The sequence below is a fragment of the Chiloscyllium punctatum genome, chromosome 42 (assembly GCF_047496795.1).
Source record: "Chiloscyllium punctatum isolate Juve2018m chromosome 42, sChiPun1.3, whole genome shotgun sequence".
NCBI lineage: Eukaryota > Metazoa > Chordata > Chondrichthyes > Orectolobiformes > Hemiscylliidae > Chiloscyllium > Chiloscyllium punctatum.
Genome location: NC_092780.1, coordinates 42,098,903 through 42,117,495, shown reverse-complemented (window position 1 = coordinate 42,117,495; position 18,593 = coordinate 42,098,903). Strand labels below are relative to the sequence as shown.

At 39.0% G+C, this 18,593-nt stretch overlaps 1 protein-coding gene across 15 annotated transcripts in view; it reads right to left on the bottom strand.

Annotated features, from left to right (window-relative positions):
- Positions 1–18,593, bottom strand: part of LOC140465920 (protein TANC2-like) — a 1,065,959-nt gene that overhangs the window by 37,404 nt on the left and 1,009,962 nt on the right. For all 15 annotated transcript variants that reach the window (XM_072561864.1, XM_072561863.1, XM_072561859.1 and 12 more), the window contains one exon: positions 9,049–9,140. In XM_072561864.1, coding sequence (XP_072417965.1) covers positions 9,049–9,140 — 92 coding nt within the window. The remainder of the gene's footprint in view (positions 1–9,048; positions 9,141–18,593) is intronic.

The following is an 18,593-nucleotide window of genomic DNA, read 5'->3' as shown; positions in this document are numbered from 1 at the left end:
ATAACCTCAACATGACTTCTCAAATTCTATACTCAAACGACTATACAATGAAGAAAGCTTGCCAAACACCTTTTTAACCACCCTGTCTACATGTGACGCAAACTTCAAAGAATTATATACCTGCACCCCTAGGTCCCTCTGTTCTACAACATAATTGTACAAGCCCTACCATTGTTTGTTGTACCAAAATGCCATACCTTGCATTTATCCAGATTGAACTCCATCTGCCATTTTTCAGCTCTTTGACCCATTTGATCAATATCTCTTTGTAATCTTAGAAAGCCTTCTTCATTGTGTACAATGCCCACAATTTTGGTGGTGTCTGCAAACTTACTAACCACACCTTCTATATTTTCATCCAAATCATTTATATAAATGACAAACAAAAGAGGACACAGAACCGATCCTTCTGGAACATTGCTGGTTCAAAAAGCAACCTTCCACTATTACTCTTGTCTCCTGCCGTTAAGTATCCAATTGGCAAGCTCACCCTAAATCCCATGTGACCTAACTTTACTAATTACTCTACCATGCAGAACCTTGTCAAAGGCTTTACTAAAATCCAAATAAACATCATTTACTCCTCTGCCATCATCAAGCTTTTTAGTAACTTCCTCAAAAAACTAAATCATATTTGTGAGACACAATTTTGCTCACACAAAACCATGCTGACTATTCTTAATCAATTTTTGCCTCTGTAAATGTCCATAAATCACCTCCAACAACATACCCACAGGTCTATAGTTCCTTGTTTTCTCCTGACAACCTTTCTTAAGCAACGTACATGAGCCACCCTCCAGTCATCAGACACCTCACCTGTAGTTATAGGTGATACAAATACTTCTGCAACTGATCTCGTAAATTCCTCTCTTATTTCCCACAATGTTCTGTGATACATTTTAGATTTATCCACCTTTAAATTCTCTAAGACCTCCTGAACTTCCTCTTCTGTAATGTGAACTGTTCTTAAAACTTCAAAGTTTATTTCTCTGCATTCTCTCAACTCCATTTCTTTCTCCAATGAATATTCATTTTGTGTCTCTTCCATCTCCTGGCGTTCAACATAAAGGTGACCTTTCATAGAACATAGAACATAGAACAATACAGCGCAGTACAGGCCCTTCGGCCCTCGATGTTGCGCCGATCAAAGCCCACCTAACCTACACTAACCCACTATCCTCCATATACCTATCCAATGCCCGCTTAAATACCCATAAAGAGGGAGAGTCCACTACTGCTACTGGCAGGGCATTCCATGAACTTACGACTCGCTGAGTGAAGAACCTACCCCTAACATCAGTCCTATATCTACCCCCCCTTAATTTAAAGCTATGCCCCCTTGTAATAGCTGACTCCATACGTGGAAAAAGGTTCTCACTGTCAACCCTATCTAACCCCCTAATCATCTTGTACACCTCTATCAAATCACCCCTAAACCTTCTTTTCTCCAAAGAAAACAACCCCAAGTGCCTCAGCCTTTCCTCATAGGATCTTCCTACCATACCAGGCAACATCCTGGTAAACTTCCTCTGCACCCGTTCCAGTGCCTCCACATCCTTCCTATAGTATGGCGACCAAAACTGCACACAATATTCCAGATGCGGCCGCACCAGAGTCTTATACAACTGCAGCATGACCTCAGGACTCCGGAACTCAATTCCTCGACCAATAAAAGCCAGTACGCCATATGCCTTCTTCACTGCACTATTTACCTGGGTGGCAACTTTCAGAGATCTGTGTACATGGACACCAAGATCCCTCTGCTCTTCCACACTACCAAGTAGTCTACCATTAGCCCAGTAATCCATCTTTTTATTACTCTTACCAAAGTGAATCACTTCACACTTAGCTACATTGAACTCCATTTGCCACCTTTCTGCCCAGCACTGCAGCTTCTCTATATCCTGCTGTAACCTGCCATATCCTTCCTCACTGTCTACAACTCCTCCGACTTTCGTATCATCCGCAAACTTGCTCACCCAACCTTCTAACCCTTCCTCCAGGTCATTTATAAAAATGACAAACAGCAATGGTCCCAAAACAGATCCTTGCGGAACACTGCTAGTGACGGCACTCCAAGATAAACCTTTGCCATCAACTACTACCTCTGTCTTCTTCCAGAGAGCCAATTCCTAATTCAAACCTCCAACTCACCCTCAATGCCATATCTCTGTATTTTCTGCAGTAGCCTACCATGGGGGACCTTATCAAACGCCTTACTAAAATCCATATATACCACATCTACCGCTTTCCCCTCATCTACCTCCTTCGTCACCTTCTCAAAGAAGTCAATAAGGTTTGTGAGGCACGACCTGCCCTTCACAAAACCATGCTGACTATCCTTGATCACATCATTCTTATCCAGATGTGCATAAATCCTATCCCTTACAATTCTCTCTAAGACTTTGCCCACAACAGAAGTGAGACTCACTGGCCTATAGTTACTAGGATTATCCCTACTCCCCTTCTTGAACAAGGGAACCACGTTTGCTAGCCTCCAGTCCTCTGGCACTACTCCTGTCGACAAAGAGGACACAAAAATCAAGGCCAATGGCTCTGCAATCTCCTCCCTTGCTTCCCAGAGAATCCTAGGATAAATGCCATCAGGCCCAGGGGACTTATCTATTTTCACCCTTGCCAGAATTTCCAACACCTCTTCTCTACATATCTCAAAGCCATCCATTCTACTTATTCGTGCCTCAGTATTCATATCGACAACAATGTCCTGTTCCTGAGTGAATACTGACGAAAAGTATTCATTCAGCGCCTCCCCAATCTCTTCAGCCTCCACACGCAACTTCCCATTACTATCCTTGATTGGACCTATTCCTTCCCTAGTCATTCTTTTATTCCTAACATACCTATAGAAAGCCTTAGGATTTTCCCTAATCCTACCAACTAAGGACCTTTCATGTCCCCTCCTTGATCTTTAAGAAGTCCTACCCTCTTTCTAGATACTCTCTTGCTCTTAATGTATTTGGAGAATCTCTTTGGATTATCTTTAACCTTATTTGCCAATGCTATCTCATACCCCCTCTTTGCCTTCCTGATTTCTGTCTCAACTGTGCTCCTACACACTTTATATTGATTAAGAGAATCAATTCAACCAAGTTGTCTATATCTAAAATAAGATTTTCTTTTATTCTTGACTAGAACCTCAATATCTTTATTCATCCATTATTTCTTATTCTTATAAGCCTTACCAGAAACTGAACACCACTGAACTCTCATCATCACATTCTTGAATGCTTCTCACTTATCAGATGTTCTTTTACCTGTGAACAGTCTATTCCAATCAACTTTTGAAAGTTCTTGTCTCATACCATTAAAAATTGCCATACACCAATTAAAAACTTCCAGTTTTCTGGAGGACTTCTCCTTTTCCGTAAGCATTTTGAACTAGTAGAATTATGATCGCTAGACCAAAGTGTTACCCCATTTTTACTTCAGTCACCTACCCTGCCTTATTGCCCAAAGAAAGTCTAATTTTGCTCCTTCTCAAGGAGCAGCATCCACATATTGATAAAGAACATTTTCTTGAACATATTTGACAAATTCTTCACCATCCAAACAGTATGGTGGCCCCAGTATTAAGAGTCCTACAGCACAGAGACAGGCCTTTTGGTCCAAACCAGCCCATACCTGCCAAAATGTCAATCCACGCTAACCCCATTTCCCTGCACTTGGCCCATACACTTCTAATCCTTTTCTAGCCATGAATTTGTCCAAATGCCCGTAGTCGGAAGTGACAGTACTTCTGTTGAATAAAGGGAACTATGGAGCTATGAGGGAGGAGTTGGCCAAAGTTCAATGGTGCAATACCTTAGCAGGGATGACCGTGGAGGAACAATGGCGGATATTTCTGTGTATAATGCAGAAGTTGCAGGATCAGTTCATTCCTGAAAGGAAGAAAGATCCCAGGAGAAGGCATGGGCAGCCATGGCTGACGAGGGAAGTTAAGAAACATATAAAGTTAAAAGAGAAAAAGTATAACATTGCAAAGGTAAGTAGGAAAACTGAGGACTGGGAAGCTTTTAAAGAGCAACAGAGGATTACTAAGAAGGAAATACGCAGAGAGAAAATGAGGTACGAAGGTAAACTGGCCAATAATATAAAGGAGGATAGTAAAAGCTTTTTTAGGTATGTGCAAGGCAAAAAAAATGGTTAGGACTAAAATTGGGCCCTTGAAGACAGAAACAGGGGAATATATTACGGGGAATAAAGAAATAGTAGAAGAATTAAATGGGTACTTCAGATCTGTGTTCACTGGGGAAGACACAAGCAATCTCCCCGAGGTAACAGTGGCTGAAGGACCTGAACTTACGGGAATTTATATTTTCCAGGATTTGGTGTTGGAGAGACTGTTAGGTCTGAAGGTTGATAAGTCTCCGGGGCCTGATGGTCTACATCCAAGGGTACTGAAGGAGGTGGCTCGGGAAATCCTGGATGCGTTGGTGATTATTTTCCAGAGTTCGATAGATTCAGGGTCGGTTCCTGAGGATTGGAGCGTGGCTAATGTTATACCACTTTTTAAGAAAGGTGGGAGAGAGAAAGCAGGAAATTATAGACTAGTTAGTCTGACCTCAGTGGTGGGAAAGATGCTGGAGTCTATTATAAAGGATGAAATTACGGCACATCTGGATAGTAATAACAGGATAGGACAGAGTCAGCATGGATTTATGAAGGGAAATCATGCTTGACTAATCTTCTTGAATTTATTGAGGATGTAACTCTGAAGATGGACGAGGGAGATCCAGTAGATGTAGTGTACCTGGACTTTCAGAAAGCTTTTGATAAAGACCCACACAGGAGGTTAGTGAGTAAAATTAGGGCGCATGGTATTGGGGCAAAGTACTAGATTGGATTGAAAATTGGTTGGCTGATAGGAAACAATGGCTCCATTTCGGAATGGCAGGCACTGACCAGTGGGGTACCGCAGGGATCCGTACTGGGACCGCAGCTTTTTACAATATATGTTAATGATATAGAAGATGGTATCAGCAATAACATTAGCAAATTTGCTGATGATACAAAGCTGGGTGGCAGGGTGAAATGTGATGAGGATGTTAGGAGATTACAGGGTGACCTGGACAAGTTAGGCAAGTGGGCAGATGCATGGCAGATGCAGTTTAATGTGGATAAATGTATGGTTATCCACTTTGGTGGCAAGAACAGGAAGGCAGATTACTACCTAAAATGGAATCAATTTAGGTAAACGGGCAGTACAGAGAGATCTGGGTGTTCTTGTACACCAGTCAATGAAGGCAAGCATGCAGGTACAGCAGGTAGTGAAGAAGGCTAATAGCATGCTGGCCTTCATAACAAGAGGGATTGAGTATAGAAGCAAAGAGGTGCTTCTGCAACTGTACAGGGCTCTGGTGAGACCACACCTGGAGTACTGTGTGCAGTTCTGGTCTCCAAATTTGAGGAAAAACATTCTGGCTATTGAGGGAGTACAGCGTAGGTTCACAAGGTGAATTCCTGGAATGGCGGGATTACCTTACACTGAAAGACTGGAGCGACTGGGCTTGTATACCCTTGAGTTTAGAAGACTGAGATGGGATCTGATTGAGACATATAAGATTATGAAAGGATTGGACACTCTGGAGGCAGGAAACATGTTTCAGCTGATGGGTGAGTGCCGAACCAGAGGGCACAGCTTAAAAATACGGGGTAGACCATTTCGGACAGAGATGAGGAGAAACGTCTTCACCCAGAGAGTGGTGGCTGTGTGGAATGCTCTGCCCCAGAGGGCAGTGGAGGCCCAGTCTCTGGATTCATTTAAGAAAGAGTTGGATAGAGCTCTCAAAGATAGTGGAATCAAGGGTTATGGAGATAAGGCAGGAACAGGATCCTGATTAGGAATGATCAGCCATGATCATATTGGATGGAGGTGCAGGCTCGAAGGGCTGAATGGCCTACTCCTGCACCTCATGTCTATTGTCTATTAGTGTAACAGCCTCAACCACTTCTGCTGGCAGCTCATTCCAGATTTGTATCACCCTCTGTGTAAAAAAGGTTGTCCCTTAGGTTCACTTTTATTCCTTTCCCTCTAACCTTAAACTGATGCCCTCCCGTCCTCAATTCCCCAACCCTGGAATAAAGACTGAATGCATTCACCCTATCCATGCCTCTTATAATCTTACACACAAGATCCCCCCTCAGTCTCCTACACTTTAAAGAAAATAATCCTAGCTTGTCTAACCTCTCCTTATTACTCAGACCATTGAGTCCAAATAACGTCCTTGCAAATTTCTTCTGCACTCTTTCCAGTTTAACTTCCTATAGCAAGGTGACAAAAACTGAACAAAATACTCTAAGTGCGACCTCACCAGTGTCCTGTATAACTGCAATGTCACTTCCCAATCAATGTTTGGAAAATTAAAACCCCTATTATACAACCTTATTATGCCTACATATATATCCCTGCATACATGTTTCTCAATTGACCTTTTACTCTTGGAAGGCCTAGAGCGCAATCTCATTAAAGTGATTTTTCCTTTCTTTGTAATTTCTACCCACATATTTTCACTGGATGATTTTTCAGAACTATCTTCCCTAGCTACAGCAGTAATGTATTCCTTAATCAAAAACACCACATCCCCTTTTGTCTTGCCTCCTTTTCTATCCTTCCTATAGCATCTAAAATCCACAACATTGAGCTGCCAATCTTGTCCATCTTTCAGCCATGTTTCTGTAATAGCTAAGACATCCCAATCCCATGTTCTTAAACATGTCCTGAGTTCATCAGCCTTGCCTGTAAAACCTCTTGCATTGAAATAAATGCAATTTAGTTCTTCAGAGTTACTACACTCTCTGACTCTCTCATCTTTCTTTTCTAAATGACATGCTCTCTTCACATTCAGAACCTTCCCCAATCCTTCTATTTACACTGCTACTTAGAATTCCTCCAATTCTCGTCACTATCAGTATAAAGTCCTCCTTAATGGCATGAGAAACTCTCCCTAGTAAGATTTGGTCCCTTTCCAGTTTAGGTTAGACCCGCCCTTTTTGAACTGGTCTTTTCTATCCCAAAAGACATTCCAATTCTCCAAAACCCTAAATCTCTTTAGCTCTTTAGCCATTGATTAATTACCTTTTACCTTTTTTTTCTTCCCTTGTTTGAGTTTTGGCATTGGGAGTAAACTAGAAATTACAACTTTTAATTTTTTTTAAATTTTCTAGCTAACTTCCTAAATTCACTCTGTACTGATTTAATCTTTTCCCTGAAAATGTCATTCCTACCAACGTGAAAATAATTACTGGCTTCTCAATTTCACCTTTAACAATATGATTAGATGAAATTCCCTACAGTACAGAAACAAGCCATTTGGCCCACCAACTCCACACTGACCCTCCAAAGAGTAACCCATCCAGACCCATTCCCCTACATTTACCCCTGACTAATAGGCAATTTAGCATGGCCAATTCCCCTGAATGGCACAACTTTGGATTGTGGGAGGAAACCGGAGCACCTGATCATCTGGAGGAAACCCACGCAGACACCAGGGACAATATGCAAACTCCATACAGTCACCCGAGGCGGGAATCGAACCCAGGTCCCTGGCACTGAGGCAGCAGTGCTAACCACTGAGCCACCGTGCCTACCCTCGGTGCTTGAAATGTTTAGAGACATCCTTAATCCTAGTACCAGGAAAGCAACAAACCATCCTAAATTTACACTCACTCAGTACAGGTAGCTCTTTAAAACTCATTCTGATTATTCTGGATTATGTATATTAGCAATTGAAAATTGTTTTGAAACGTATGATTTGGGGCTGGAAGGTTGCTCAGTGGTTAGCACTGCTGCCTCTCAGTGCCAGGGACCCGCTTCGATTCCAGCCTCGGGTGACTGCCTGTGTGGAGTTTGCACATTCTCCCCGTGTTTGTGTGGGTTTCCTCAGGTGCTCCGGTTTCCTCCCACAGTCCAAAGATGTGCAGATTAGGGAAATTGGCCATGCTAAATTGCCCATAGGAATGTGTTGGTTAGATGCATTAATCGTGGCAAATATAAGATAGGGGAATGGGTCTGGGTGGGTTACTCTTCGGAGGGTCGATGTGGACTTGTTGGGCTGAAGGGCCTGTTTCCACACTGTTGGGATTTGAATTCTAATTCTAATCTGAGAAAGGTATGATAAAATATTGCATACTTGGCAAGCAAGAAAAAATGATACATTAAACCTCAAATTTTGTATGATTCTGTCCTCCCTCAATTTTGCTGCAAAATGGGAACACGATAAAGGCAGCCACTGACAGAACAAGATTGACATCATAGTAAGTTGATATAGAGGATTTCTGAAGCACAGAATTACTTGAAGAAATGGCAGCAGGTTTCATCAAACAACATTATCAACTAAAGGCACTCTAAAATTACAATTTAAATGATTGTTTAAATATCTAAAAATTAATTTATTCAGTTACAGATATTTTAATCAACTTGCTCAGACATGTTACGACATACCTTTCGAATAGGTGGGACTTGAACCCGGCCTTCTGGTCCAGAGGTAAGGATACCACCTCTGCACCACAACAGCCCCGAAATGATTCACTTATATACTTTAAAAAGCCATTTCAACTTCTTTCCAACAAGGAAAGTGCAAGTGGAAATTTGGACACTGGCAATGAGCACAAATTAAGGCTGTTCTTTGTGTGCATGTAATTAAGAAAGATATGGTAGTAATGGATCAGGCACTTTTTGCACATATCTAAGGCCCATTCCAATATTTTGACTTTTGACTGTGGCAGCCAAATGTAGAGTGATGTCATTTCAGATGAAAGCTGGCCACACAATTTGAAGTGACACTATCTCTCTCCAGAAGCCTTCAAGAAATACAGTGCAAAGGAGCATGATAACATAATGAAGGAAAGATTATAAAATTTAAGGAAATTGAAGGAAGAGAAATGACAGAAACATTAATAAAGCAGAAAATTAACTTATACAGCTGTTGATAATTTGAACAATCTTAGATACCATAGAGGTAAAGGGGAATGCCTCGGCCAGCTGTACTGTTTGGCCCTTAACACCAATTAATTTCTAGTTTGTCCCACCTTGTAAAACATGTCTCCTTCTTCCATCAGCTTGCTCAGGAGGATGATCATGATGTCCGGTTTGGAGGTGGCCATTGCCCACGTCGCTGGACCTGTAGTGCACAGGATGCATGAGGGGTAAAACACACATAATGCCAGGGTAGGAAACTATATGAAAAACACCTATAGGAGTATGGTGGTAGAGAACAACTTTATATTTAGGTATTGTGCCACATAACTATCATTTAAAATGGTGTCATCCTGATTTATTTGGTACAACCAAAAATATTCATAACCCATTAAAAACACATTTGCTTAAAGCATCTTTCACATTAATTAGCTGGTACATGAGTGGAGGAGAGCATTTTTTTGATTCACAAGAAAATCACTTTCAAAAAAGTGCATTGGGATGTCTTTATTTTACAGAAAATGACAGTGTTAATTAATCCTAGTTATGTATTAGATGAAAATATGGGGATTTAATTTGATTCCAAAAATGTAACTCAACTACTGAACAGTAACCCAAAACTGCTACTGCCGTTAGCTAGGGTGGGTGAGGTCAGATAGTATCTGACAATATTCTTTGGATAGTTGTAAATATTGTGCTACTTCCTATATATCAGCCTTCTGTGACCTGTCAAATTGATGTGCAACTTATACAATGTACAAGCATTTTGAATTTGAAGTCTTTCACTATGGATTTATGTCAAACAAGAAATGGAAATTGAAACATTTAATTTTTCAATATTTTCACAAAGATCCTGGAAGTAAAATATCACTGCTTTGACTCAGCTTCACATTCTGCTGAATGCAATGTTTGGTGCACCAGTCCCCTGTGCCAAACCTCTTTATGCACTATTTTAACAATGTTTGAGATTTTGGAGAAGATTTGTAGCTCAGGCTGTCGGTATACTCGCTAGGGTTGGTGGGGGGGGGGGGGGTGGTGGTGGTGGTGGTGCGGGGGTTGTTTTCAGATGATTCGTCAACATGCTATCATCAGTGAGCCTCCGGCGAAGTGCTGGTGTTCTGTCCCGCTTCCTATTTATGTAATCTGGTTTGTTATGGTGGGTGATATCGTTTCTGGTTCTGTTTCTGAGAGGTTGGTAAATGGGGGTCCAAATCTATGTGTTTGTTAATGGAGTTCCAGTTTGAATGCAAGGCAATATTTAACTGTTTGACATACAAGCCATAAAGCTGGCCACAAAAGCTATGAGATTCAATTAAATAGATCGTTGCTCAGTCCTGAGGGGAATATACAAACTGCAAACAAAGATGATGGGAGACAGAGAGATTTGCAACGTTTGGCAGAAATAAACTGATATTTCAATCCCAATTTAGGCAAAGATAGATTTGTGATTTAACAGGTCTATTTGAAAGAAACCTGGTTATCATTCACTTAAACCAAATAAGACATGGGCCAGTAATAGGCACAATGCTTATTCTGGTGCTATCCAGATAGGTTTGATCACAGAAATTGTCCCAAACTATGTAAGTGAACATGTTCCAAAGATGTGATCTGTAAACTATGCAAAATAATGAAATGGCAGGAATTGCAGCATAGATAACCAACATCATCACAGCATGTTTGGTGAATTTTACACTTGTTAGTGGTGATGTGGTGGAGGTGATGAGTGGAGGAGGAGGAGGAGGAGGAAAGTGAGACATCAAGAGCATTGGGAAATGTATGTTTCTTCATTGGTTACCTAATGTTATGAGACTGCACTGGTAATTTAGTAACCTAGCAAATGTAAAGTGTTACTTTGCTGTACTTTAATGTAACTTTGGTTTATTTAGTGTAAAACAGACTTATAATATATATATTAAGAAGATTTTGATTTGATTTAGAAGAGCAAATTAAGTTATGCACACAGTTCACTCCTCCTTATTATAGTAGGGTACAAGATTAAACATTATTCTTCATCATTGGCCTGGTATTCTACCATAAGCACTGTCCTATTATATTTCCTTTTCACAGGATTATAAATGCAGTAAATCAATTTTATAGCATGTCATTTTGCCACCATACTAATATTAAAAGTAGGCATATTGAAACAAGAAAATGTACTGCATTCTCAAAAATATTCCTAACCTGAATTTAACGCCAACAGCACTGAAAAGATTGTAACACAGCTAAGATATAATTAAGGCATAGCCAGTTGTATTTTTACAGTAATTGTGAGGCTAACCATCTTCTCATGAAAAACAACACTTTCAAATAAACATTCAGCTGATTAAAAAAATTACAAATTACACAGTAAAAATGGGTAATTTACCAAGGCATCTAGTTTAGATTTGGCTAGCAATTCAACATTATAATTTGTTTCAGTGACGTCCTTACTAGTGTTTCAAACAGCAGATGTAATGATTACTTTTACAAGGGCTTTTAATGACTCAGTCATACACAGTTGTCTGTGTAAAGGTTGCTCTTCGAGTTTCTTGAACTTATATGAAACAATTCAGGATGCGATTGTGTTACGTTATTTGTGGGAGTGCTTGGAACAGAGACAAATCTCAAGGATTTAATCTCTGGCTCTTTTGATCCAAGTCAGTTTCAAACCCAGTCATCATCAATGCAGTACTGCATAAATTAAGTGATGAATTGCCTAACACAAGTGCCTGGTTGTGTGATGCTGTAATCTCTGGGGTCATAAGGATAGGGACATATACTGTAGTCATTGTTCTCAAAGTTATATGAATATTCTGTAATCTGAATCCATTTAGATCTAAGGCATGTCACCTATTTTATATTCAAAGGCTTTTTTTCAAAATTGTGCAGAAGATCCTAGCAGGGTTCAGAAATCAGTAAAGTGTACATAAATATACGAGGGACAAGAAATGAGACAGATTAGGGAAGAAGGAATAGTAAAGTTTTCTGGAATTCTCTTTGTAGATTAAGCAGTTACTAAAATTGATAAAAAGAACTGAAGAACAATAAAAAGAGCTTCCATTTACAGACTGCCTCCTCATTTGCTTAGGACCAGCCCATATTCTTTAAATGAAGTGTACTGACTATTGTAATGTTAGTAAATTCAGCAGCCTATTTGTAGAAAACTATAATTAGAATAGACAACAGCATTATGATAAACATGGCATCAATACAGTGAGACAAAATATGTCCATAATGTTCACTATTACAACCAATCCAGAAAGAGAATTTATAAACCAAATCACGGTTTACTGTGCTACTATTTGTCAAATAAGTTGTCCTCTACAACAATCCTATTGGTTGCTTTCATTGGGAGTAACTAAATAAAAAAACGTTTTTCATGCTGTCCAGAATGAACTGGAGAAAGGCAAAAAGAAAATCAAATCAAACCTCGAGGACGACTTGGGAGTGTTTGACAACCTTTCCAAGTGATGAATAAATGATAAAAAAGGGGAAAAGGGTATAAAAAAATTGTGAAGATGAAAAACAAAGAACAAAAAAAAGCAGTGAGCAAGCAGCAAAGCCAGTGCACCAGCAAATCATGGTACAAAAACATAGCCAAGGCACAGTGTCTGAAGCAGATGCACATAAAGCTGTCTAAAGCATATGGATTACATCTAGAAGCAGCTGTACCAAAGCTAGGAAGAATCCAGTGGACATGGGACCTTGGTCTCAAGACATTTAAAAAAAAACAAGCCCTCACTGCTCTAACTTACATATAATACATGCATAGAAGCAAAGTCCAAAAAAAAGCATCGATTAGTTACACATTTTGATCTAACATATATATGATTGACATTGAGGACCCCACATAAACCTAAAATAGTAATGGATTAAATTTTCTCTGATCCCACCTTTACTATTCCTAACCATTTTGCACAAAATATGTCTACCAACATTTAATGGCTACTTTTGGCTTTGGAAATATGGCATGAGTGAGATCAGATTTTTCTTCTTGTATGATCACTGTCACTAAAATATACAAAGTCATTCAAAAACTGAAAAGGAGACCCCAGAAGTACAGTAAGAAACAACTTACTAGTTAATGGACAAACAGAAGATAACCAGAAGTAGAATATGATCAGTAGAGTAACATCAAAGGCTAACACAAATAAAAATGCATAACTTTTTCATCAGTAGAGCCAAAGTAAAGAATTGTTCATTCACTCATTCATTCCTAACAAAGATATAATAAAAAAATTGTTGACGTTTGTGAAGTCACCAGCATTCAAATATTTGGATTTGAAAGTGACAACTATTTTGAATCAACCTTAAAGTGAAAAGCTTCGAAGTAGTTTTCAGTGTACAGAACTCTTTATAACCCCATAAAAAAGAATAATATTGACTTTGTTTTTCTTGCTTCAGGAGAACCAAGCTATGGTTGGTTTTGCTTTCTCTATGGCCTAACCTGCAGGATGTAATTCACTAGGCAATTTGTCAGTTTTCTAAATATTGGCTTTATGTAACTATCTGCTAAGCTCCTGAGTCAAAAGAAAAGTCTCAGCATCAAAACCAGGGCTTGCCAGTGAGCTTAAATTTAGGGGTCACAAGCTAAAGGTCAAAGACTGCTGTGGAGCACTAACCAAGTTGTACTCTAACAGATTCTTGCTCTCAGTTCTCAAAAGTATTGTGAAAATTTTCAAGTCTCAAAATGGAATCACAATTGGAAAAGAACTGAAAAGCACTGTTCCAAATATTCTAACATTGTCAATACATATTTGGTAATGGAAATAATTATCTAGCTCCATTTATCGCACCAAAACTTCAAGAATGATAATAAACTTGTCATGACATATAACATATTTAAATGCACAGTGTTCGATGTGGGCTGAATTAATACTAAGGTGTCACAAGGTTATAATCTAGATGATCAAATCCTTTCAGAAATTGCATTGGACATGGTATCTGCCTGTTAAGTTTAAAGATTTATGCTGAAGAATATGATGCTACTTTAGTGGAGTGTTGAACTGTATAAAGAGAGATCAGCAGCCCTGTTTTAGTTTCTTTAGAAATCTTCACACACACAGTTTCATCTTAAGACTGCTCGTCTGACAGGATAGCACAGGAAAGCATCTTCATTCTATTAGAGAGGGTTAAACATGGATTGGTGTTTTCGAACAACCTTTAGGCCATATGGCCTAGAAGACAAGCAGATGATTCAAATTAAATGAAAATTTTAAAAGTGCAATGCTGATAGCATAAGCTGCACATTTAAAAAATAAAGAACTAATTTCTTGGGAAACAGTTCCAAAGCTGTGCTGATGATACTACTGAGAGTTCAGTAATGGAGTCTTACACAAATTCTGCTTCTGCCATTGGTCACATGCATTGGTTGACTTCATAAAGACTCAAAATACTTAGATCAACTAAGATAGGTAATTTTGATTCATAACCACAACGATCCAGGTGAATAAGGGCATATATACATGGATAAATCTTATTAAATGAGGTGGTACTTGGGGTGTTGTGTTCAGTTTTGGTCACCTTGCTTTAGGAAGGATGTTATTAAACTGGAAAGAGTGCAGAAGAAATTTACAATAATGGTATCAGTAATCAATGGTCTGAGTTATAGGGGGAGGTTGGACAAGCTCGGACTTTTATCTTTAGAGCAAAGGAGACTTGAGGGGGGCCCGGGGTCTTATCGAGGTGTGTAAGATCATGAGAAGCATGGTTAGGGTGAATGCACTGTCTTTTTCCATGGGTTGGGGAATCAAAGGCATCAATTTAAGGTTAGAGGGGAAAGAATAAAAGGGAACCTGAGGGGCAACATTTTTACACAGAGGGTGGTTACAGATATGGAATGAGCTGTCAACGGATGTGGTTGAGGTAGATACATTAACATTTAAAAAGCAATTGGACAAATACATGGATAGGAAAGGATTAGAAGGATATGGTCCAAGTGCAGGGAGAAATGGGGTAAGTGTGGTCATTTTGGTCGGCATGGACCAGTTTGGGCCGTCTCTGTGCTGTAGGACTCTATAACTCTATCTATGACATTTTCTGAATTCCGTAACTTAGAAACTTGATTCTGAATTTGCTGATTCTATCAGTTAACTCTGTCACACTATTTCCATGAATACTGCCATTGTAAAACTGTGACACAATCATTATGTAGTAGCAATCTACCCAAGAGCAGGTCCTCTGCTCATTTATCCCTGACTTGCAGTCTTGTGCTTTCCTCTTCAGTTGCTCTTAAGAGCCTTCCATTTAAAGTTTAACAAGCTTTGTGACTAGCGACTAGGTGAAGATGGTTTTCTCTTGCTTGTGCGCGCTTAAGCGAAACACACTTCTTCTTCCTGAAGGATCCTCCACCTTTAAGTAGTCATTCACCAATACTCTATCCAAAATCTGTGAATCCCAGTTTTTGACTGATTGTGCTTAATGAACCACAGGCTGAAATTTTCAGCAGGTGTATATGAATCCTATATATGAAACACATGGTTGGGGAGGTCTACTTAACTATTCACAAAATTATAATTCATCAGATTCGTGAAAATCTGTGAAATATATACTTGATAAACATATTTTGGTTATACAGCATGCAGACACTGTGGAAAATATGTTTTTGATGTCATGTAGTTTTTTTCACATAAAGCTCTGCTGCCCTAATGTATAACATATATGATAATGGCTTAAATGCAAAACATTGGCTTTCTTTCATATACATAAAGCTTACATCATTAAGATGACGAAAAATAAGACAATAATTTCTTTACATAGTCCCATTTTAAATACTTAGCTTTGGTCTAACAGTTCTTTAATTACCAGCTTAACTTTCACGCACATTTGTTAACTAGATGCGCTGATATATTGTACAGTGTTGTTAATTAGTACATTAAGTATTGAACACTAAAAGAGTATAGTATACAACAAAAACCTTCATATAAAATGGCAACATTGACAGGCGGTTCATCAAATAAGACTTGCACAACATAAAAACCGTGAATGAATGAAGTTGTAGATGAAAGACAAATGGATTCTCAAAGCAGCATTTCGCAATTAATGATATAGTTTGAGGGGAAATTGGAAATCGAGTTTCTAAGATTTTGTTCTTTTCGCAGAAGTAAATTCAAAATAAATGTTACCATGTGCATGGGATCATTTCTAATGCATTCCCATCATCAAGTATTCCATATCCAGAGATCTGACAACAACGATTTTATAAAACAGGACATAAGATAGGATAGCAGAATGGGCAGATAAGCGGTAGCTGGAATTTAATATGGGAAGGTGTGAGGGGAAACAATTTATATAAAGTCATAGGAAGAGTTAATGACATAGCTCAAAAGAATGTACAAGGGTGGCAGGGCACACAGTGAGAAACTAGCAAACTCTGTGATATCTTGGGATTTATAAAGTAACTGCAGTGAGTGTACTTTTAGTTCTGCAGTTTACTCACTGGAAAGAGTCATTTTGAACTATACAGTTATTTCCTGTACTCTCTAGAAACCCGCCATCTTCTGTTTCCACAATCAACCAAATGAACTATAGCATTTGCCAACAACTTGTCCCTTCAGATATATTGAGGATCGCACCACGCTGTGCCCTAGACTCGGATGCTATCAACATCACCCAAACCCACAAGAAAAGATGCAAACATATATCATGTAGGTGATTGCTGTGGGGTTAGTAATGGTCAGCCAAGAAGCTTACAGTTCAGTATGAATATTGAAAATGATGGGACACAACACAGAAAGCGAATAACACTAAAATTAAAATATTGCCGACAAGGTAATAATTTCTAAAGATGATATACCATACATTGGAAATACAACCTACACTTACCTTCCTTTTTAACTATGGTTCATGAGCATTAATCATAACAGTGATCTTTGTTGTTGCTTACATTTAGATAAATTTAAAGGGACTTCAGGAATTTGCAAAATAATTACCTGAATGGCAATGTGTGACGTAATCAAAAACTGCAAGTTTATTGTGACCTCTTCAGGAATCACCAATGCCATTAATAAAAAGAAACCCCACAACCATAAATAGAATTCTGCCTTTTACAGAGAGGCATTAAACACAAAACGTAAAAGCAAGGAAGTAACATTGAATTTGTCCAGAAGTGTGATTGGAGTTGTTGAGAGCCAGAGATAGCGTAAAGCAATGACTCATGAGAGTATTACAATCAAGAGGAGGTTATATTTCAAAATAAAGGATTTAAGAAAATGTATCTTAAGTTAAGGAAAGAATCAAATAGAGATTTCTAGAACAGTGAGAGTTTTTAAGAGGGTAAATAGCAATTATCATTATTGGAAGAATGAAGAATGAAGGTGGAATACATTTTCTTCCCCACAGTGTCAATGAAACAGGGGAAGCTTTACCACAAGTGGCTCAGAAAGCATAGACTGTCAATATCATTCAACAGTGAACTAGACAAGTATTTGAAGAAAATTACAAAGAAAAGGAGAATGAAAAGCAGAAGCAGGAAGAGAGCTCTAGTTAAACAGCTAGTAGGCTGAAGTATGATACAGTACTATAAGTTGAATGTTTCCATTGAAAGCACCATTCTGACTAGGTTGACAACAATATTCAATATAGCCTACTTTTAAAGTTACTTTTTTTTAAAAACAGGTAAGATGATCAGTAACAGGCTCCTCAATAAGTGAGTGAATGCACCATATACTGTTGCATTGAGCACAAATGTGAGGAACATCTCACTTTTAATTCCTAGTTAATGTTGGCAGAACAGGGATACAACAATTAGCAACAGAATCTTCCTTTATGCAACGAGGGGAAACATAGGAGTGACAAGTTGAGTATTACCTACTTGGAAATAGTCCTATTCCATTGGCTGTTGAGCTAAGACATTTTCTAGAAACTGGGAGAGGATAATTAAGCTTGGTTGTGATTGCCTCTCCTATCAAATTTATTAGACAAACGTGAGGACTGCAGATGCTGGAGATTAGAGTTGAGTGTGTGGTGCTGGACAAGAAGTGCAAGTCAGGCAGCATCCGAGGAGCAGGAGTGTCGACGTTTCGGGCAAAAGCCCTTCATCAGGAACATCCTGATGAAAGGCTTTTGCCTGAAACCTCGACTCTCCTGCTCCTGGGATACTGCCTGACCTGTTGTGCTTTTCCTGCACCATATTCCCATATCAAATATATTGTCAGCGCTCATTTCCTGAAAGCATACATTTAAGATTGTTAGTGTCTGTAGACTTATATCCTTGTAGGACAAGTAAGGGTAAAACTGAGGAAGCAAGGCTACAGTTCGTACTGTAGTCTTGAATATACAGTTACACTTCAGCTGAACACTTTACAAGAAGATTGATTACATCTATAAAGATTATCTATTAATCCACAGCAAAGCAGCACAAGCAAAGGCTTTAAGGAACCCAGTATATCATATCACTGCTGCTCTGGACAGTGTCCTGGATACTGATGAAAAATGCGACAGGGAAATGTGTTAAGATTTGTTGCTTTGTCTGGACTGTCCTAAGTATGCAGTCTATAGATAATCTCAGTGAGCATTCTGCTTTCCTGCTTACCAACTTGGAGCAAGAGATTGAACTTTAAGGAATTGCTCTGTGTTGAAGTGAAGTCAATAGTCAACCTGTTGGTCAATCTGTTTTAACTGTGCAATATTCATTGGATCTGGACTTAGACAGCCAATAATGCAAGAGCTCCCTGATTCA